The sequence below is a fragment of the Sapajus apella genome, unplaced genomic scaffold, assembly GCF_009761245.1.
Source record: "Sapajus apella isolate SASKATOON/1434 unplaced genomic scaffold, GSC_monkey_1.0 scaffold6, whole genome shotgun sequence".
Lineage (NCBI taxonomy): Eukaryota > Metazoa > Chordata > Mammalia > Primates > Cebidae > Sapajus > Sapajus apella.
The window spans coordinates 58963189-58985954 of record NW_022436946.1 but is presented as its reverse complement, the minus strand read 5'-3'; the positions used below and the strand labels follow the sequence as shown (position 1 = coordinate 58985954).

Here is a 22766-nt window from a genome sequence, read left to right as displayed (position 1 = left end):
TAGTAGAGACGGGGTTTCACTGTGTTGGCCAGGATGGTCTCTATCTCCTGATCTCATGATCCACCTGCCTTGGCCTCCCAAAATGCTGGGATTACAGGCATGAGCCACCTCGCCTGGCCAACGTGGAGTCTTTAGTCTACATTTAGGTAATTGTTTTTTTGAGACAGGGTCTTACATTTAGGTAATTTTTTTTTTTTTTTTTTTTTTTTTTTTTTGAGAGGGTCTCACTCATCACCCAGGCTGAAGTGCAGTGGTGTGATCCAGCTCACTGCAACCTCTGCCTCCTGGGTTCAAGTGAATTCTCCTGCCTCAGCCTCCCTAGTAGCTGGGACTACAGGCATGTGCCATCACACCTGGCTAATTTTTGTTTTTTGGTAGAGATGAGGTTTCACTGTGTTAGCCAAGTTGGTCTTGGAACTCGTGGCATCAAGTGATCTGCCCATCTTGGCTTCCCAAAGTTTTGGAATTACAGGTATGAACCACCATGCCCAGCCCATTTAGGTAATTTTTAGTTATTTATACAAAGAAGGGAGTGTTAGGACAGGTTGTTTTAAATACCGTTTACTTGCTTTCTGAGGTATTTTTGTTGTTCAAAAGCCATCATCAAATGGCTTAGAGTAGGTGATGCTACTAAAATGAAGTAAAGACACAATGCATAATTGATGATCATTCAAATAACCAAACTCTATACTTGTCAGACACCTGAGCACTTTTTAAGACCAATCAAAACCAATGATACAGGTGGGTGTGGTGGCTCACACCTGTAATACTAGCACTTTGGGAGGCTGAGGGCGGGTGGATCACAAGGTCAGGAGTTTGAGACCAGCCTGGCCAACATGGTAAAATGGCGTCTCTACTAAAAATACAAAAATCAGCTGGGTGTGGTGGCAGGCACCTGTAGTCCCAGCTACTTGGGAGGCTGAGGCAGGAGAATTGCTTGAACCCGGGAGATAGAGGTTGCAGTGAGCCAAGATTATGCCACCGCATTCCAGCCTGTACAACAGAGCAAGACTTCGTCTCAAAGAAAAAAAAAATCAACAACAAAAAAAGAAAGAAAAAATCAATGATAAAAGTATTAGGCATTCACATTCTGCCTAAAAAAGAACTAGTAAAACAGTGAAGTGCCTCAGTAATTTTTTGTTATATTTAGTATGGACATGTCAAATGACTAAACTTTAATATACTTTTATCTTCTATAGATGTGTTTAATATACTTTTGTCTTCTACAGATGTATTTTTACCAAATTCAGCTCATTCTACCTCTAGGAGTCAGTCTGATCTCAATAAGGAAAATCAAAAGCCAATTTACAAATCCGACAAATGTACAGAAGAAGACACATGTAAGAATTCACCTTTAGATGAATTAGAAGAAGGAGAAATTAGAAGTGATAGTGAAACATCTAAACCACAAGGAAGTTTTGAAAAAAATGCCAAGCCTAGAGCTGAAGTGCGGAACTCAAAGACTATCCCAGCAGGTGGGAGTAGTACTGTGTGTTTGGATAAAGACAGTAGGAAGACACATGTAAGAGTCCATCAGACCAATAACAAATGGAATAAAAAACATGGTAAATCTAGCAGATCTTCAAAAACAGAGAAGAAAGATAAAGCAATGAGCACTTCCAGCTTGGAAAAAATAGTTCCAATTATTGCTGTACCTTCTTCTGAACAAGAGATCATGCACATGTTCCGAATAATAAGAAAACATGTAAGGAAAAATTATATGAAATTCAAGGCAAAATTTTCATTAATACAATTTCATAGAATTATTGAGTCAGCAATTTTGAGTTTTACATCTCTAATTAAACATCTCAACTTATACAAAATCTCTAAATCAGTGACTACCTTACAGAAGAATCTCTGTGATGTTATAGAATCTAAACTTAAGCAAGTTAAAAAGAATGGCATAGTTGATCGTTTATTTGAACAGCAGCTACCAGATATGAAAAAGAAATTGTGGAAGTTTGTAGATGAACAACTTGATTATTTGTTTGCAAAGCTTAGGAAAATCTTAGTAAATTCCATGAACTTTGGAAGAGGTAGTGATGAAGGCAAACTTGAAAAAACAAGTAAACAGAATGCACAGTCTTCAAGTTGTCAGAAAAGGAGTGTGGACAACAAAGAATCGCTGAAAGAAAAATTACCAAAATCAGAAGACACTGTTCATTATAAGTCTTCACTAGTATGTAAAAAATCTGAGGAAAAATATCAAGACCAAAATAGCTCCTGTATTAACACAGTAAAGCATGACATTAAAAAAAATTTTAACGCCTGCTTTGATAATATAAAGAACTCTCAATCTGAAGAGCACTCCTTAGAATTACACCATCCAAGCACCCCAAAGTCAGAAAAAAACGAAGGAAGCAGCATAGAGGATGCACCGACATCCCAGCATGCAGCTTTGAAGCCAGAACGAAGTTTTGAGATTCTTACTGAACAGCAAGCATCTAGCCTTACTTTTAATTTAGTGAGTGATGCACAAATGGGTGAAATATTTAAAAGTTTGTTGCAAGGTTCTGATCTTCTAGACAGCAGTGTTAACTGTACTGAAAAAAGTGAGTGGGAGTTAAAGACTCCAGAGAAGCAGCTGCTAGAGACTCTTAAGTGCGAGTCCATACCAGCTTGTACAGAAGAACTAGTTTCAGGGGTGGCTTCTCCATGTCCTAAAATTATTAGTGATGATAATTGGTCATTATTATCATCTGAAAAAGGTCCGTCTCTGTCTTCAGGGCTTCCATTACCAGTTCATCCTGATGTGTTGGATGAAAGTTGTATGTTTGAAGTGTCTACTAACCTACCTTTAAGTAAAGATAATGTGTGTAGTGCAGAAAAGAGCAAACCCTGCATTTCTTCCATACTTCTTGAAGATCTAGCCGTCTCTTTAACAGTACCATCACCTCTGAAGTCAGATGGTCATCTCAGTTTTTTAAAGCCTGATGTTTCATCTAGTTCAACTCCTGAAGAAGTCATTAGTGCTCATTTTAGTGAAGATGCCTTACTTGAAGAGGAGGATGCATCTGAGCAAGATATTCATTTAGCTCTGGAGTCTGATAATTCAAGCAGTAAATCAAGTTGTTCTTCATCCTGGACAAGCCGATCTGTTGCTCCAGGCTTTCAGTACCACCCTAATCTACCTATGCATGCTGTCATAATGGAAAAGTCCAATGATCATTTCATTGTGAAAATACGGCGTGCAACACCATCTACTTCTGGTCTTAAACAGAGTATGATGCCTGATGAATCACTGACATCTTTGCCCAAGTGTGGAAAGGAAGCTGATGAGGCAGTAGAGAAAGAATATATTTCATGTCAGAACACACTTTTTAAATCTGTGGAAGAAGCAGAAAATTCCAATAAAAATGTTGATAGCAGTAAGTCAACTCATGAAGAACAGAGCTCTGTGATACAAACACAGGTTCCTGATATATATGAATTTCTTAAAGATGCTTCAGGTAAGACAGATCATAGTGATGAAGTGGCTGATGAATGTTTCAAATTGGATCAAGTGTGGGAACCAAAAGTGCCTGAAAGCATTGAAGAATTGCCTTCAGTGGAAGAACTCTCACACCCTGTTGGGGGTCATCTTCCAAACACATACATAGACCTAACAAAAGATCCAGTTACTGAAACCAAAAACTTGGGGGAATTCATAGAAGTAACAGTTTTAAATATTGATCATTTGGGATGTTCTGAAGGCAATTTAAATCAAAGTGCTCAGATATTAGACAGTTCTTTGCAGGCTGATACTGTAGGTGCTTTCATTGATTTGACACAAGATGCTTCAAGTGAGAGTAAAAGTGAAGATAATCATCCTAAATTAGCTGTTGAAGACTTGGGGTGTGGGGTGATCCATGTAGATGAAGATAATTGTAAGGAAGAAAAGGTGCAAATGGCAAACAGACCTTTGGAATGCATTGTTGAGGACACCTATATTGACTTGACCACAGAATCTCCCAGTTCATGTGAAGTAAAAAAGGACAAATTAAAATCAGAGCCAGCATCAAATTGTGATGATTCGGAGTTGCCTGGGACTTTGCATAATGCTCACAAAAAGAGAAAAAACCTTTCTGATCTAAATTATTCTCATAAAAAACAAAGAAAGGAAACAGATTCAACCAACAGGGAAAAGACCAAAAAACCTACCCAAGATTCTTGTGAGAATACTGAAGCTCACCGAAAGAAAGTCAGTAAGAAGAGGGCCCCTCCTGTGAATAAAGATCTCTCATCATTAAAGGCATCTCCAGGGATTAAGGATTCATCAGCAGCACTCACCACTTCTACAAGCCTTTCTGCCAAGAATGTTATTAAAAAGAAGGGAGAAATTATCATTTTATGGACAAGGTAAGACTCTTGTGAGACATTTAAATCACCAAGAAATTTTGAGCTCAGAAATCAAATCTGTCTGGCTGGGTGCAGTGGCTCATGGCTATAATCCCAGTACTTTTAGAGGCTGAGGCAAGTGGATCACTTGAGCCCAGGAGTTTGGGACCAACTTGAAAACATGGTGAAATTCTACAAAAAATACAAAAATTAGCCAGGCATGTTGGTGCAGGCCAGTGGTCCCAGCTACTTGGGAGGCTGAGGCAGGAGGATTGCTTGAGCCTGGGAGGCAGAGGTTGTACTCCAGGCTGGGTGACAGAGCAAAACTCTCAAAATAAAAAAATCCTAAAACCTAAAGATACCTAATCTGTCATGTCTTCATAGCTTTATCCTAAAATAAGGAAGATGATGACTTCAAAGTAGCCAAATTTAGTTGAAGATACATTATAGACTGCTGCACTGTGGAACAGTCTAGAACAGTGGCTCTTAACCAGAGGTGTGCAGTACCATCATGGATACAGCTTTTTGCTTTGAAAAGCTCTAGTGTGAAGTTAAAAAAAAGTAGTAAAAAAAGTTAAAAATTGTGTTTAACTTCACTTTTTAAATTGAAAACTATTATTTCATTTGGAAGCAACTGGTGTAAGCACATCTTAGAAGGAATGACAAGTGATGAAACGGCAAAAATGGGAGTGTTGGTATAGGTTGATGCAATTGTGGTTTTTGCCATTACTTTAAGGATTAATCCTTAATCCATTTGCCGTTACTTTAATGGCAAAATCGCAGTTACTTTAGCAGCAACCTAATACTTTGATTTTTCCTCCAAATTAGAAGTTTACAGTTTTTAAACCAGTTATCCTTTTGAGTTTCATATGAACTGTTTAAGAAAATTAAGACTTCATTCAGATGTAGAAGTAACAACAGTTATGAATCACTGGACTAGAGGTAGACATACTTGACTAGAATGCTTAATGAGAAGCCGAGTGTTGTGAAAACTGGTGATCAGTTTTCATGGTCCTCAAATTCCACAGTCCTCAAATCCCCATTTCAGATAACTTTGCAGATGGCAGTATAAAATCTCAGCAATTGTATTAAACACACATTTGGTCAGAGTATTTAGAAAAAGCAGAGGTCTGGGAATTAGAAGATGTGGATTCTATTTTAGTTCTGGTTCTTCTGCTTATTATGTCTGTGACCATCTTTGGGCCCTAAGTTTTTTAGTGTATACATTAAAGGTAGAATTAAAAAAAAAAAAAAACTTTAATTTTGTCTTTAGGAAAATAAATCAGTACACTTGTTGTAGATTACATAGGAGTTCATAGAGTAAAATCATCTAAATCTTATTTCTCAGAGATACCCATTGTCATTATTTCTGTATATACACTTTTCCTTTTTCCTATGGGTTTAAATTTCCCTGATTGGTGGACTTTAAGCAGTGGGATTTTTATTACCTTCCTACTATTATGTACAAAAACTAAATACAGATTTTTCCTCCTCAGAAATGATGACCGGGAAATTTTACTGGAGTGTCAGAAAAGAGGGCCATCATTTAAAACATTTACATATTTAGCTGCCAAGTTGGATAAAAATCCAAATCAGGTAACTACCCAATTTTTACATCTCTATTTGTTCATAGATGTTGCTACTCTAAATACTTAAGATTTATGCTGGGTGTGGTGGCTCACGTATAATCCCAGCACAGCCAAGGTGGGAGGATCCCTTGCAACCAGGAGTTCGAGACCATCCGGGCAATATATTAAGACCCCTGCCTCTATAGAAAAATTTTTTAAAATTAGAGGACGGCCGGGCGCGGTGGCTCAAGCCTGTAATCCCAGCACTGTGGGAGGCCGAGGCGGGTGGATCACGAGGTCAAGAGATCGAGACCATCCTGGTCAGCATGGTGAAACCCCGTCTCTACTAAAAAAATACAAAACATTAGCTGGGCATGGTGGCGTGTGCCTGTAATCCCAGCTACTCAGGAGGCTGAGGCAGGAGAATTGCCTGAACCCAGGAGGCGGAGGTTGCAGTGAGCCAAGATCGCGCCATTGCACTCCAGCCTGGGTAACAAGAGCGAAACTCCGTCTAAAAAAAAAAAAAATTAGAGGATGCTGTGGTGTGCACCTGTGGTCTCAGCTACTTGGGAGGCTGAGGAGGGAGGATAACCTGAGCCCGGGAGTTCAAGACCAGCCTGGCCAACATAGTGAGACCATGTCTCTACAAAAAACAAAAAAATTAGCAGGGCATGGTGACATGTACCTATAGACCCAGCTACTCAGGAGGCTGAGGCAAATGTATCGCTTGAGCCCAGGAGGTTGAGGATGCAGTGAGCCATGATCATACCACTGCACACCAGCCTGAGACAGAGTGAGACCCTGTTTCAGACAAATAAAAGTAAACAAATGCTTAGATTGAATTTTTTTCTTTTTGAATTCAAGTTAGTAGTTTTCTTTTTCTTTTTCTTTTTCTTTTTTTTGAGTTAGAGTCTCACTTTGTTGCCCCTGCTGGAGTGCAGTGGCATGATCTTCGCTCACTGCAACCTCCACCTCCTGGGTTCAAGTGATTCTTGTGCCTCAGCCACCCAAGTAGCCAGGATTACAGGTGTGTGCCACCACACCCAGCTAATTTTTTGTATTTTTAGTAGATTACTGTAGAGACAGAGTTGTGCTACATTGGCCAGGCTGGTCTTGAACTCCTAGCCTCATGTAATCTGCTTGCCTTGGGCTCCCAAAGTGCTGGGATTATAGGCGTGAAGAAAATTTTTTTAAGAGATAGGGTCTCACTATGGTGCCTAGGCTAGATCTGAACTCCTGAGCTGGCTTAGATTTACTTTTTGAGTGTTAGAATATGTAGGTATTTATTAGCCAGCCTCTTTAAAAGCATGGCTCATTGTAGGACTGTTAAAAACTTGGTGATTGTGGAAGAAGTATGACTGGGAAAATCCTGTTTATTTTGTAAACTGATGTTTGCTTGTTTAAGAAATAATGCTTGTAATCCCAGTCCTTTGGAAGGCCGAGCTGGGAGGATTGCTTGAGCCCAGGTTACAGTAAGCTATGCTCTTGACACTACTCCAGCCTAGGTGACACAGCTAGACTCTGTCTCTTTAAAAACAAAAGTTTAATATTGAAAAGTTAACTAATAATCACCTTTAGTATATGAAGATATTTTTCCTTTTTTTTTTTTTTTTTTTTTTTTTTTCTGTTTTGAGACAGAGTTTTGCTCTTCTTGCCCAGGCTGGAGTGCAGTGGTGTGATCTTGGCTCACCACAACCTCCGCCTCCCAGGTTCAAGCGATTTTCCTGCCTCAGCCTCCTGAGCTAGGATTACAGGCATGTGCCACCATGCCCACCTAATTTTGTATTTTTAGTAGAGACGGGGTTTCTCCATGTTGGTCAGGTTGGTCTCAAACTCCCGACCTGAGGTAATCCATCCGCCTCAGCCTCCCAAAGTGCTGGGATTATAGGTGTGAGCCACTGCGCCCAGCCATGAAGATACTTTTCTAAACATTACTTCATCTCTTTATTATTGAAGGTAACTTTCTCTGTCTTTAGCTGTCTTATGAAAGTATTCTTCAAAGATGAAAAATATTACTGAGGTATTTACAATTAACACTGATTTTTAAATTTTCAGGTCTCAGAAAGATTCCAGCAGCTAATGAAGCTCTTTGAAAAGTCAAAATGCAGGTAGTTAATGGTTACACTACAGGAGACTAGTAAAATAAATGTTTGACACTGTAGTTGTACAGTGAATGGCTGGTTAGTCACTGAAGATGTGAATAGTGGGTGAGAGACATCCAGTTGAGTTCCTGCCTCAGGCACAGGTTGGAGGATGGTTGCTCGAGCAGGCATCTAACTAAGGTGACCTCATCCACAGGGACGTGCTCAGAGTGAAGCCTGCTGCAGTTCAGATCAGCATGGCATCTCTCCTCAACCTTCTGATTGCTGATGAGTCTAAGGTGGGGGGAAATCCATTTGATTACTAAAAACATTTTATAGATAAATATAAAACCAAACATTCTTGAATTGCAGTATGTGGTTCATAAGCAGTAAAGTCTGTGTTGTCATGGTAATTTAATATTTCTCACATTTTTAAATTAGTGCTAATTAAAATACAAAACATTTATAAAGTCTCTTGTCATCTAAGCTGATGACATGATTTACCATATTAAATTGTTAATAATGTTCACAGACATGTTTCCTCAGTTTTTGTACTTCTCCTACAAGTCATCTTGTACATACAGGTTTATTAATGCAATAATATTTAAATTATCAGCAGAATACTGGGTGTAGTGATGACCACCTGTAGTTCCAGCTACTTAGGAGGCTGAGGCAGAAGGATCGCTTGAGCCCAGAAATCTGAGGGTAGGGTACTAGGATTGTGCCTGTGAATAAGCAGTACACTCTAGCCTGGGCAATATAGTGAGATCCAGTCTCTAAAAACTAATTAAATAAATAAATCCCCATTAGGTTTTTTTCTGTAAGATCTCAGCCAGTTACTTAAATATTTTGGATTTTTATGTAAGCAAAATTTTAAAGATATTTAATGTATCACTGTATTTTTAATTGATTTGTAGTCCTAATTATTTGAATCCAAAACATCCAATTTTAAATTAAATGAAGTTTGAATTAAATCTGAATAGAAACTGTATTTGGACATAGCCATGGACAGTGGCTCACGCCTGTAATCTCAGCACTTTGGGAGCCAAGGTGGGCGGATCACTTGAGGCCAGGAGTTCTATACCAGCCTGGCCAACATGGTGAAACCCCTCTCTACAAAAAAAATACAAAAATTAGCTGGGCATGGTGGCATGTGTCTATAATTTCAGCTACTTGGGAGACTGAGGCATGAAATCGCTTGAACCTGGTAGGCGGAGGTTGTGGTGAGCACCAAGATTGCGCCATTGCACTCTAGCCTGTGCGACAGAGTGAGACTGTCTCTCAGAAAGAAAAAAAAAAAACTAGATTTGGACATACAGCACAGTGCTAGTGAGATCTTCAAAATATGTTTAGTAGTTTACTATGACATTAAATTTTTTTTTTTTTTTAAGAGACGGGGTTTCACCATGTTGGCCAGGTTGGTCTCGAACTGCTGACCTCAGGTGATCCGCCCGCCTCAGCCTCCCAGAGTGCTGGGATTACAAGCGTGAGCCACTGCGCCCGGCCAACATTAAATTTCTTTTCTTTTTTTTAAATTTGAGATGGAGTCTCACTTTGTCACCCAGGTTGGAGTGCAGTAGCAAGATCTCAGCTCACTGCAACCTCTGCCTCTTGGGTTCATGTAATTATGATGTTAAATTTCTGTTTATATAATTCAGGATGTGGCTGGGTGCAGTGGCTCACACCTGTAATCCAGCTCTTTGGGAGGCTAAGGTGGCCAGATCACCTGAGTTCAGGAGTTTGAGACCAGCCTGGCCAACATGACGAAACCCCATCTCTACCAAAATTAGAAAAATTAGCTGGGCTGGTGGCACTTGCCTGTAATCCCAGCTACTTGGGAGGCTGGGGCAGTAGAATCACTTGAACCTGGGAGGTGGAGGTTGCAGTGAGCCAAGATGGCACCCCTGCACTCCAGCCTGAGTGACAGATCAAGACTCCATCTCAAAAGAAAAAAAAAATAAAGCCATACAACAGAATGTAAGATTAAATAATGGGGAATTTGAAGAAGCTTATTCTAAACTTTTTTAAAAAGCTCTGGGCAAAGTGGCTTGGTTATCTTTTAGATTAACTCTGCTTTTTTGCAGCCTTTAAGAAATTAAACCAATTTTCTTTTTTTTAACTTTAATGTTATCTTAAAATACGATTTCCATTTTCTTGTGAAGAGAATGTAAATTATTTTAAATAGAGATGGGATTTTCACCATGTTGCCCAGGCTGGTCTCTCTAAAACATCAAAAGCGATCCTCTTGCCTTGGCCTCCCAAAGTGCTGGAATTACAGGCATAAGCTACTGTATCTCGCCAAAAATCTAAAACCATTTAATGAATTTGATATTTGACATTTTCCTTGCTTGCAGGATAGTACATATCATGGGTTATTTCACTCCTGTCTTGCCTCTTAACTGATTTTTTTCCACCACAAGTACTGTAGTCTCATTAAATTTTTGTCAATATCAAAGTATAATGATAGTTACCAAACTGATTGCAAAAGCTAGTATTTTTTTTTTTAATTTTGAAACCAATTGGAAGATGAGAAAGCCAGCTTACTAAACACCAATATTGTCTAAATAGAGCTCATTTAAAAGGTAACACATTACGAGATAGTCCTATCAGAAAAATAAATAGAATCATAACTTTAGCATTTTCTTACATTACAGATAAGTTGCTGAATTCCTGGGAGTCTTAATTGATATTGCATACTACACAGAAGCTTCAAATTCCTCATGTTCTAAATGAGCACTAGAGGGAGATTTATCACCTTTTTGATTACCAGATGATAATCTACATTTGTTATTACTTGGTGACTCTCTAATTTCACATCAGCATGTTCAGCTTGTTCCAGTCTTCATTCTGATTTACTTATCTGTTATTGGCCAAAATATTTATTTTTAAACATGTTAGAACCTAAAATGAAAGCAACAGTGATGTATTGAAATTTTAGTTTTGATATTTTAAAGAAATGACTTTCTTTTCTAGATTAAAAAAATAGTTTCGTAGCATTTTAAACTTAGTGACTAGTTCAATTGTTCATCCCTTTTTTTATTTGCTTTTATAATTGCCTCTCATTTTGGTATATTGTAAAATAATTTAAATAATGTATTTATAAATATGTATAATTATAATGATGTAAAATACTGTGTGTATATGTATGTATGTGTGTCTCTGTATGGACACACATAAATGGCTTTGCCTAGCCAAGGATTTTTGTATCTGTATAAAACATTTTGTATAAAGTTTGCTTTCAATAACAGTAATGTATAATAAAACCATGTAAAGTTTTGTTGTATTTTGATTAGAATGTTTATTTTACTTTTACTGTGTTTAGGTAATAATTAAAACATCAAAAGAGCTGCCGGGCGCGGTGGCTTAAGCCTGTAATCCCAGCACTTTGGGAGGCCGAGGCGGGTGGATCACGAGGTCAAGAGATCGAGACCTTCCTGGTCAACTGGTGAAACCCCGTCTCTACTAAAAATACAAAACATTAGCTGGGCATGGTGGCGCATGCCTGTAATCTCAGGAGGTTGAGGCAGGAGAATTGCCTGAACCCGGGAGGTGGAGGTTGCGGTGAGCCGAGATTGCGCCATTGCACTCCAGCCTGGGTAACAAGAGTGAAACTCTGTCTCAAAAAAAAAAAAAAAAAAAAAAAAAAAACCATCAAAAGAGGTAAAAGTCCCAGGGGACATAGGAAGCAATTTTGAAGTGGTTCCTTGTGGGGGGTGTGGCTGGCTGAATGGCTCTGAGTAGATTTGTTAGAGAAAACTGATTGCTCTTGCCTGCTTTCTCACAGCAGGCACTGGAACGGTGAGCCATATCTCTGCTGCAGGTGTTCTCACAGATAAAATTAGAGTAGCACAAGAGCTTTTTGGGTGAAGATTTTGAGAAAACAGGTGTAAGGATTGATTAGCTGGGGCATTACTTCTTCACCCCTCTGCCTTCAGACTCACAGAACTAGTGAGTTAGTAATGTAGGCCCTAGATTCTAGGAAGCGCCTTTTCTCATTGCCATTTTTCTCAGGGTATTCAAAGGAAGAAGCCCTGTCCTAAAGGATTACACATTGAAACAACTAGCAGTGGTTTTGTAGTGCTAGGGCCCTCCAACATGGGGGCTTGTCCCCTTCCCTCTCTTTGAACCCTTAATACCAACTAGAGGGTTGGCTGTCAGTCCTCCAGTGCATAATATCACTCAGAAGATCTCATGCTACCAGGTTAGTGAGTTTACAAGCAAAGTAATATGATGACTGAAAGATACTACTGGTTCAAAAGAAAACTGGATTATGTAAGACTTTCAGAATCTAAAATGAAACTAATAAACATTAAAAGATGCTAGCAACATGATACAAGAATAAGAAATAATGAAACATTTAAAATAACATAATAAATGGAGTAGGATACAGACTGGGTGCAGTACCTCATGCCTGAAACCCCAGCATTTTAAAAGGCCAGGGCCAGTTCAAGACCAGCCTGGCCAAGACGGTGAAACGCTGTCTCTACTAAAAATACCAAAAGCCGGGAATGGTGGTGGGCATCTGTAATCCCAGCTACTTGGGAGACTGAGGCAGAGAACTGCTTGAACCCGGGAGGCAGAGGTTACAGTGAGTCAAGATCACGACACTGCACTCCAGCCTGGGTGACAGAATGAGACTCAGTCTCAAGAAAACAAAAACAAAAATGTAGGATAGATAGAGGTGCAGAATAAGTTAGTTGGAAAATCAGCCTGAGAAACCCCCAGAAGAAAGCAAAAAAATATATATATAGGAAATATGAAAGCGGATTTAAGCAAGATGGAGGCCAGAAGTAGGTGTGCCAACATTGAGGTAAGAAGCCCAGGAGGAAAAAAACATATATTGAAAGGGCCATAGAGTGCCAAATGAGAGACATATGCTGAAATTTAAGAGTAGCAAGGTAATGAGAAAAATATAAAGGCTTTTACAGTAAATATATAAAGGAACAAGAAAAAGATTGACTTCAGTCTTCTCAAGTGCAATACTGGGTGTAGGGAAAACAATGTCATATTTAAAGTATTGGACTTAAAGTTTTAATCTATCTAAACTGTCATTCAAATGTGAGGACTTAATAGAAACATTAAGGTTTACCAAGGATCTCTATTGGAAGGAAAAGAAGTCACTATATCACAAAGACAACTACACATTTATTGCAGCACAATTCACAATTGCAAAGATAGAGAATCAACCAAGTGTCCATCAATTGATGAGTGGATAAAGAGAATGTGGTATACATATACCATGGAGAGCTACTCAAACATACAAAACGAATAAAATAATGTCTTTTGGAGTAACTTGGATGGAACTGGAAGCTGTTATTCTAAGTGAAGTAACTCAGAAATTGAAAACCAGATACCAATCCCAGCACTTTGGGAGGCCCAGGTGAGCAGATTACCTGAGTTCAGGAGTTCGAGACCAGTCTGGCCAACATTGCAAAATGCCATATTTACCAAAAATACAAAAATTAGCTGGATGTGGTGGTGGGCACCTGTAATCACAGCTACTCGGGAGGCTGAGGCAGGGAGAATTACTTGAACCCAGGAGGTAGAGGTTGCAGTGAGCCAAGATCATGCCACTCTACTCCAGCCTAGGCAACAAAGTGAGACTTCAGCTCAAAAAACAAAAAATCCAGATACCCCTTTCTGCTTCCACTGCCATGATGGCACTCATGAAAAAGCTTGTGGCAAAGTGGGGCAAAAAGAAAAAAAGCAAGTTCTGAAGTTTACTCTTAATTGCCCCCACTGTAGAAGATGGAATCATGGATGCTGCTAACTTTGAGCAGTTTTTGCAAGAGGGGAAAGTGAATGGAAAAGCCAGGAATCTCAAGGGAGGTGTTGTGACTATGGAAAGGAGCAAGAGCAAGATCACCATAATTTCCGAGGTGAGTTTTTTCCTAAAGGTATTTGAAATATCTCACTAAAAAATATTTGAAGAAAAATAATCTATGGAATTGGTTGCACGTAGTTGCTAACAGTGAAGAAAGTTATGAATTATTTTACTTTCAAATTAACTAGGACAAATAGGAGGAGGAAGATGAGGATTAAAATTCATTTATCTGGAATATTTTGTATGAGTTTTTGAATAAAACTTGGGAACCAGAGGGAAAAAAGTCAGATACCTCATGTTCTCACTTATAAATGGGAGCTAAGCTATGGGTATGCAAAGGCATACAGAGTGGTATAATGGATATTGAGACTTAGAAGGGGGAATGGGGAAGGGATGAAAAACAATGTTTTATTTTTTCAGACAGAGTCTTGCTCTGTTGCCCAGGCTGGAGTGCAATGGCACCATTTTGGCTCACGGCAACCTCTGCCTCCCAGGTTCAAGTGATTCTCCTGCCTCAGCTTCCTGGGTAGCTGGGATTGCCGGCACCTATATGCCCGGCTAAGTTTTGTATTTTTAGTAGAGATGGGGTTTCACCATGCTGGCCAGGCTGGTCTCAAACTCCCAAACTCAGGCAATCCGCCCACCTTGGCCTCCCAAAGTGCTGGAATTATAGGTGTGAGCTACTGCGCCTATATTGAGTACAATATTTGTGACTTCAGTGACTGGTGCACTAAAATCCTAGACTTCAGCAGTATGCAATTCATCCACGTAACTGAAAACCATTTGTACCTCTAAAGTTACAGAAAAGTTTAAAAAATTTTTTAAAAAGATTTGCCAATGATTCACATTGAAACATTTCGGAAAAAATACTCAACAAAAAGTCCAGAAGATACTGCAAAAGCTATGGGGATAACAGTGTTCAGATACCTTGGTAAGATCTATATAGGGAGAGAAAGATATTTTTAGAAAGCAGTAAATCAGAATTATAATTTTAGACAGTATCAACATAATGGCAAGTAGAGGAGATCAAGGAAGCATACAAATGTTATAGTTCTTGCCTTGTTAGGAAGAAGGTACAGACATAAAAATGTCAAACTCAAAATTGAGGTATGGCATTCACATAGAAAAGTGCATGAAAGAAATGGTGAGTTTTCACAAAGTGAACACTTGTGTAACAGCACCCAGATCAAGAATTAGAACATTACCAGCCCTCCAGAGTGCCCACCATCACCATTCCTAGTATTAGTCCTTCCTTCTCCCTAGGGACAAACACTATCAGAGCACTATCCCTGATTTATATTATTATAGATTCGTTTTGCTTGTCTTTGAACTTTCAAATGGAATTGTAACTGTAGATACTATTTGGCTTCTTTCATTAAGCAGTATGTGAGGTTCATGCTTGTGTTGAGTATAGCAATAGTAAATTCTCACTGTTGTATATATTTCAGTTGAACCACAATTTATCCCACTGTCATAGACATTTGTATTCTAGTTCGGGACTGTTAAAAGTAATGCTGTTATGCACAGTTTGAAAAAAAATTGTGGCAAATATCTATAATAAAATGTAGTAGTTTAACCATTTTATTTTATTTTATTTTATTGAGACAGAGTTTCACTCTTGCTGCCCGGGCTGGAGTGCAATGATATGATCTTGGCTTACTGCAACCTCCATATCCCCGGTTCAAGTGATTCTCCTGCCCGAGCCTCTCGAGTAGCTGGGATTACAGATATGTGCCACTATGCCTGGCTAATTTTGTATTTTTAGTAGAGACAGGATTTCTCCATGTTGGGTCAGGCTGGTCTCGAACTCTCAACCTCAGGTGACCCACCTGCCTCAGCCTCCCAAAGTGCTGGGATTACAGGCATGAGCCACTGCACCTGGCCAGTTTAACCATTTTAAAATATACAGTTCAGTGACATTAATTACACTCACATGTGGTCATCACCACCACCCATCTCCAAATCGTTTTTATCTTCCCGACTGAAACTCTACCCACTCTATGCATTCAACAGACATTAGACAGTAACCATTCCCCACTTGCTTTCCAGGCTTTGGTAACCACTATTCTGCGTTCTCTCTCTGTTAATTTGACTATTCTGGGTAGCTCACAGAAGTGGAATCACACGGCCTGGTGAGGTGGTTCATGCCTGTAATCCTAGCAATTTGCATGACCGAGGCGGGCAGATCACCTGAGGTCAGGTGTTCAAGACCAGGTTAGCCAACATGGAGAAACCCCGTCTCTATTTAAAAACACAAAAATTAACTGGGCATAGTGACACGCACCTGTAGTCCCAGCTACTAGGGAGGCTGAGGGAGGAGAATCCCTTCAACACAAGAGGCGGAGGTTGCAGTGAATTGAGATCATGCCACTCAGGGCAACAGAGCAAGACTCCATTCTCAAAAAGAGAAGTGAAATCGGGTTGGGCATGGTGGCTCACGCTTGTAATCCCAGCGCTTTGGGAAGCCAAGGCGGGTGGATCACCTAAGGTCAGGAGTTTGAGACCAGCCTGGCCAACACGGCAAAACCCTGTCTCTACTGAAAATACAAAAAAATTGGCTGGCATGGTGGTGTGTGCCTGTAATCCCAGTTACTTCAGAGGCTGAGGCAAGAGAGTCGCTTGAACCCAGGCAGTGGAAGTTGCAGTGAGCTGAGATCTCGCCACTGCACTCCAGCCTGGGTGACAGAGCAGGACTCCATCTCAAAGGAAAAAAAAAGTAGAATCACACAATATTTGTCCTTTTGTGTCTGGCTTGTTTCACTTAGCATAATATCTTCAAGGTTCATCCATGTTGTAGAGTACGTCAGAATTTTCTTCGTTTCTAAGATTGAATAATATTCCATCATATGCATCTACGGCATTTTATTTTTTTGGGAACAGAGTCTCTCTTTGTTGCCCAAGATGGAATGCAGTGGCATGATCTCAGCTCACTGCAACTTCCTCACCCAGGTTCAAACGATTCTCATGCCTCAGCCTCCCTAGTAGCTGGGACTACAAGTGTGCGCCACAATGGCCAGCTATTTATTTATTTATTTATTTATTTTCAGTAGAGACAGTGTTTCACCATGTTGGCCCAGCTGGTCTCAAACTCCTGGTCTCAAGTGATCCACACACCTTGGCCTCCCAAAGTGCTGAGATTATAGGCATGAACCACTATGTCTGGTCTATTTTATTATTTATTTATTTACTTTTTTTTTTTTGGTCTCACTTTATTGCTCAGACTAGAATGCAATGATGCAGTCACTGCTCACTGCAGCCTTGACTTCTTGGACTCAAGTGATCCTCTCAGCCTCCTAAGTAGCTGGGACTGGAGGCACATACCACCATATCCAGCTAATTTTTGTATATTTTATAGAGATGTGGTTTTGCAATGTTGCCCAGGCTGGTTTTGAACTCCTGAGCTCAAGCAACCCTCCCTCCCAGTCTCCCAAAGTGTTGGGATTATGGGGTGAGTCACTGTGCCCAGCCTATCACTTTTTATTTAACCATTCAGTGGACATTTGGATTGTTTCCACATTTAGGCTACCGTGGAGTATTATGAACACAGGTGTTCATATTTGAGGCCCTGCTTTCTTTTATTTACTCATTTATTTATTTTTCTTTTTTACCAGCTTCTACATCAAGGACACAAAGTTTGGCAGGGTGCACTGGCTCATGCCTGTAATCCCAGCACTTTGGGAGGCCAAGGCAGGATGATCACTTGAACCCAGGAGTTAAAGACCAGCCTGGGCAACATGGTGGGACCCTGTCTCTACAAAAATAAAAAAAGAATTAGCCAGGGCCGGGCGCAGTGGCTCACGCCTGTAATCCCAGCACTTTGGGAGGCCAAGGCGGGTGGATCACGAGGTCAGGAGATTGAGGCCATCCTGGCTAACATGGTGAAACCCCATCACTACTAAAAATACAAAAAATTAGCCCTCCTGGGTTCAAGAATCACTTGAAATCAGGAGGCAGAAGTTGCAGTGAGCTGAGATGGCACCACTGCACTCCAGCCTGGGTGACAGAATGAGACTGTCTTAAAAAAAAATTAGCCAGATGTCATGGCGCTGGAGTGTGGTAACACACCCCTGTGGTCCCAGCTACTTCGGTGGTTGAAGTGGGAGGGCTGCTTGGGCCTGGAAAGTCAAGGCTCCAGTGAGCCATGATTATGCCAGTGCACTCCAGCCTAGGAGACAGTGTGAGACTCTGTCTCAGAAAAAGAAGAAAAAATGTATACTGTTTATCAGCTTACAAAAATTTCTTTCTAGGCCAGGTGCAGTGGCTCACACCTGTAATCCCAGCACTTTGGGAGGACAAGTCAGGTGCATCACTTCAGGTCAGGAGTTCCAGACCAGCCTGGCCAACATGGTGAAACCCCGTCTCTACTAAAACCACAAAAATTAGTTGGGCATGGTGACGCAGACCTGTAATCCCAGCTACTCAGGAGGCTGAGGCTGGAGAATCACTTGAACCTAGGAGGCAGAGGCTATAGTGAGCCGAGATTGTGGCACTGTACTCTGCCTGGGTGACAGTGAGACTCCAGCTCAAAAAAAAAAAAAAAAAAAAAAAAAAAAACTTATTTATTTCCCCCTTTATTAAATATGGTAAATTAAATCATTAAAAATTAAACCTTGCAGTTTCAGAATAAACTTAATTTTATTTTTACTTTATTTATTTATTTATTTGAGATGGAATTTTGCTCTTGTTGTCCAGGCTGGAATGCAATGCTGTGATCTCAGCTCACTGAAATCTCTGTCCCCCGGGTTCAAGTGATTCTCCTTCTTCAGCCTCCTGACTAGCTGGGATTACAGGTGCCCACCACCATGCCTGGCTAATTTTTTGTAGTTTTAGTAGAGACAGGGTTTCACCATATTGGCCAGGCTGGTCTCGAACTCCAGGCCTCTGGTGATCCACCCACCTTGGCCTCCCAAAGTGCTGGGATTACAGGCATGAGCTGCTGCACCCAGCCTCCTTATTTTCTTAAAACTCCTTGTCAACACAATAATAAACACAACTTTGAAGTAATGTATTATATATATATAAACATATTGCTGGATGTAGTTTACTAATGTTTTATTTAGGATATTCTGCTGTTTTTTTGTGTGTGTGAGATTGACTTCCATTTTTTCTTTCTTTTTTTTTTTTTTTTTTTGAGATGGAGTCTCGTTCTGTCATCCAGGCTGGACTGCAGTGGCAAGATTTTGGCTCACAGCAATCTCTGCCTCCTGGGTTCAAGAGATTCTCCTGCCTCAGCCTCCTGAGTAGCTGGGACTACAGGTATGTGTCACCACGCCCAGCTATTTTTTTTTGTATTTTTTAGTAGAGATGTGGTTTCACCATGTTAGCCAGGCTGGTCTCGATCTCCTGACCTTGTGATCCGCCTGCCCAGTGCCAACAGGCCAGGACTCCAAACTCTCAATGTACAGCATCTTCCACTAGTCACCTCTCAGGCACATAATCTGAGTGCCATCTTAGAGGTGTTGACTGCAAGGGCATCACTAGAACCTAATGAGGGTTTCAGATCACAGCTCTAAGGCACATTTGTAAGCCTGCTCTTTTCCATATAAAATGTAGAAGTGCACAAAATTACTGGTAGTTCATCAGTATCACCTGCCTATTCTATTTTCGGTCATGTAGTTTTTAAAAAGGATGATAATGAAAGGTAGACAGGTGACATTAAAATCCCACTAGCCTGGCACATCAGCCCAGAGTACAAATTGTCTGTCAGAATTAACTAGAGGTAAAAACATATGATGTATTAATAAGTGTATTTGTATAGCATTAGGTTAAAAGTCACCTGAAAAGTAATGAATGTAATACCTTGAATGCATTTCATCAGAGGCAGAACATTAAACATTGATAAGTAAAGGATGTATGTGTAATCTCTAAGGTAAATTCAGACAACAATAAAGTTAAGGGAGGTAAAATTGAATTACAAATAATCAACCTCAACCAGATAAGGTGGCTCACGCTTGTAATCCCAGCACTTTGGGAGGCCAAGGTGGGTGGATCACCTGAGGCCAGGAGTTCGAGACCAGCCTGGCCAACCAAGATGGTGAAACCCTGTCTCTACTAAAAACAAAAAATGAGCTGGGCGTGGTGTTGCACGCCTGTAATCCCAGCAGAGGTTGCAGTGAGCCAAGATGGCACCGCTGCACTCCAGCCTGGCACTCCAGTCTGGGATACAAATACACTAAAATTAATTCCAGATGCATTAAAGACTTAAATTAAAGACCTAATACCATAAAAACCCTAGAAGAAAACCTAGGCAAAACCATTCAGGACATGGGCATAGGCAAGGACTTCATGACTAAAACACCAAAAGTATTGCCAACAAAAGCCAAAATAGACAAATGGGACCTAATTAAACTCCACAGCTTCTGTACAGCAAAAGAAACCAACATTAGAGTGAACCAGCAACCAACAGAACGGGAAGAAATTTTTGCAATCTACCCATCTGACAAAGGGCTAATATCCAGAATCTACAAAGAACTTAAACAGATTTACAAGAAAACAACAAACAAACCCATCCAAAAGTGGGAAAAGGATATAACACTTTTCCTTTTTTTTTTTTTTTTTTTTTTTCTGAGACAGAGTTTCGCTCTTGTTACCCTGGCTGGAGTGCAATGGCGCGATCTCGGCTCACCGCAACCTCCGCCTCCTGGGTGCAGGCAATTCCCCTGCCTCAGCCTCCTGAGTAGCTGGGATTACAGGCACGCGCCACCATGCCCAGCTGATTTTTTGTATTTTTAGTAGGGACGGGGTTTCACCATGTTGAGCAGGATGGTCTCGATCTCTTGACCTCATGATCCACCCGCCTTGGCCTCCCAAAGTGCTGGGATTACAGGCGTGAGCCACCGCGCCCGGCCTGGATATAACACTTTTCAAAAGAAGACATACATGAGGCCAACAAACATATGAAAAAACACTAATCATCACTGATTATTAGAGAAATGCAAATCAAAACCACATCGAGATACTACCTCACACCAGTTAGAACGGTGATCATTAAAATCTGGAGACAATAGATGCTGGGGAGGTTGTGGAGAAATAGGAACGCTTTTACACTGTTGGTGGGAGTGTAAACTAGTTCAACCATTGTGGAAGACAGTGTGGCGATTCCTTAAGGACCTAGAAATAGAAATTCCTTTTGACCCAGCCATGCCATTACTGGGTATATACCCAAAGAATTATAAATCGTTCTATCAAAAAGACACATGCACACGTATGTTCACTGCGGCACTGTTTACAATAGCAAAGACCTGGAACCAACCCACATGCTCATCGACGACAGACTGGACAAGGAAAATGTGGCACACAAACACCATGGAATACTATGCAGCCATAAAAAAATGAGTTCGTGTCCTTTGTAGGGACATGGATGAATCTGGAAACCATCATTCTCAGCAAACTGACACAAGAATCAAACACCGCATGTTCTCACTCATAGGCGGGTGTTGAACAATGAGAACACATGGATACAGGGAAGGGAACATCACACACTGGGGTCTGTTGGGGGGGCCAAGGGAGGGACTGCGGAGGGTTGGGGAGGTAGGGGAGGGATAACATGGGGAGAAATGCCAGATGTCGGGGGGGGGGCGGGGGATGGAGGCAGCAAACCACACTGCCATGTGTGTACCTATGCAACAATCCTGCATGATCTGCACATGTACCCTAGAACCTAAATACGATTAAAAAAAAAAAAAAGTGAGACTCTGTCACACACACACACACACACACACACACACACACACACACACACACACAAAAGGAGACGTAGGACAATCTGCTCTCGGACATGTGTGCCTCCCCCACTGCCCTCCCCCCACCGAACCGTCAGGACCTTGTAGGCCCAGATTCGCAGCCGCGCCCTCAACACGCACAGGGGTGGCAGTGCCCTGAGCCCCACAGTGGCAGCCCGGGAAGGTGGGCTGACGCAGCGGATCCGGGAGGGGCTGATCAGCACTCCAGTGGACTCGCACAGCAAGATCCTGGATGTCCAGGATGTGGATTAGCGCAGCACCACCTTCTAGAAGTCTCTGCGGATGGGCAGGGAGTTTCAGCACGGCGCCAAAGGCTGGATACTGAGGGCAGCTGTGCTGCGCAATCAGATCCACGTGAAGTTCCACCCAGAGAAGGGAGCCAGGGGAGCGACTCGGGCCAGCAGCAAGTTCCGATGAGCACCAGCTTCTGAGGGGCAGCCCTCAGCCTCCAGGACGTCTGCACACCCTCCGGCCCCCACGCCCCTGCTCACCTCGAGGCAGCTCCGTGCCATTCGCGGCCCGGTGGAGGGTCTGGCGCTGTGTGGCCTCGCACCCCGCGTGTCCTGTGCTGGGGCCTGGGAGGCAGGTGGCTGCTAGCTGTGGACCTTCCTGGAAGATGGAGTCTGTAGGGTTTGACTGTGTGGGTGTCTGCATCTAGGGAGCAGGCTGTGCAGCACCGGTACCCAGCGGCACCACCCTCGGGAACCCTCCAGGTCCAAGCAGGAGGAAGAGGAGGAAGGGGAGGGGAAAGAAGAGGAAGTAGGAGGAGGAGGAGAGGGGGAGGGGGAGGTTTATATTTTTTCTTTCCTATTTTTCTTTTCTTTTCTTTTTTTTTTTTTTTTTTTTTTTTTTTGTTTGAGACGTAGTTTCGCTCTTGTTACCCAGGCTGGAGTGCAATGGCGCGATCTCGGCTCACCACAACCTCCGCCTCCTGGGTTCAGGCAATTCTCCTGCCTCAGCCTCCTGAGTAGCTGGGATTACAGGCACGCGCCACCATGCCCAGCTGATTTTTTGTATTTTTAGTAGAGACGGGGTTTCACCATGTTGACCAGGATGGTCTCGATCTCTTGACCTCGTGATCCACCCGCCTCGGCCTCCCAAAGTGCTGGGATTACAGGCGTGAGCCACCTCGCCCGGCTTCTTTTTTTTTTTTGAGACGGAGTCTTGCTCTGTTGCCCAGGTTGGAGTGCAGTATTACGATCTTAGCTCAGTGAAGCCTCCACCTCCTGGGCTC

At 41.5% G+C, this 22766-nt stretch overlaps 1 protein-coding gene and 1 pseudogene across 9 annotated transcripts in view; both read left to right on the top strand.

Annotated features, from left to right (window-relative positions):
- Positions 1-11249, top strand: part of CASP8AP2 (caspase 8 associated protein 2) — a 28734-nt gene extending 17485 nt beyond the window's left edge. For 5 of the 9 annotated variants that reach the window (XM_032275241.1, XM_032275244.1, XM_032275240.1 and 2 more), the window contains 4 exons: positions 1230-4338; positions 5814-5913; positions 7941-7993; positions 10621-11249. In XM_032275241.1, the coding sequence (XP_032131132.1) occupies positions 1230-4338; positions 5814-5913; positions 7941-7993; positions 10621-10624 (3266 nt within the window). In that variant the 3' untranslated portion in view covers positions 10625-11249. Of the gene's footprint in view, positions 1-1229; positions 4339-5813; positions 5914-7940; positions 8266-10620 lie in introns of all 9 variants that reach the window. The other 4 variants (XR_004267949.1, XR_004267950.1, XM_032275245.1 and 1 more) reach the window with 4 other exon arrangements.
- Positions 11250-13532: 2283 nt separating this feature from the next.
- On the top strand, positions 13533-14241 carry LOC116549075 (annotated as a pseudogene).
- The last annotated feature ends 8525 nt before the right edge of the window (positions 14242-22766 follow it).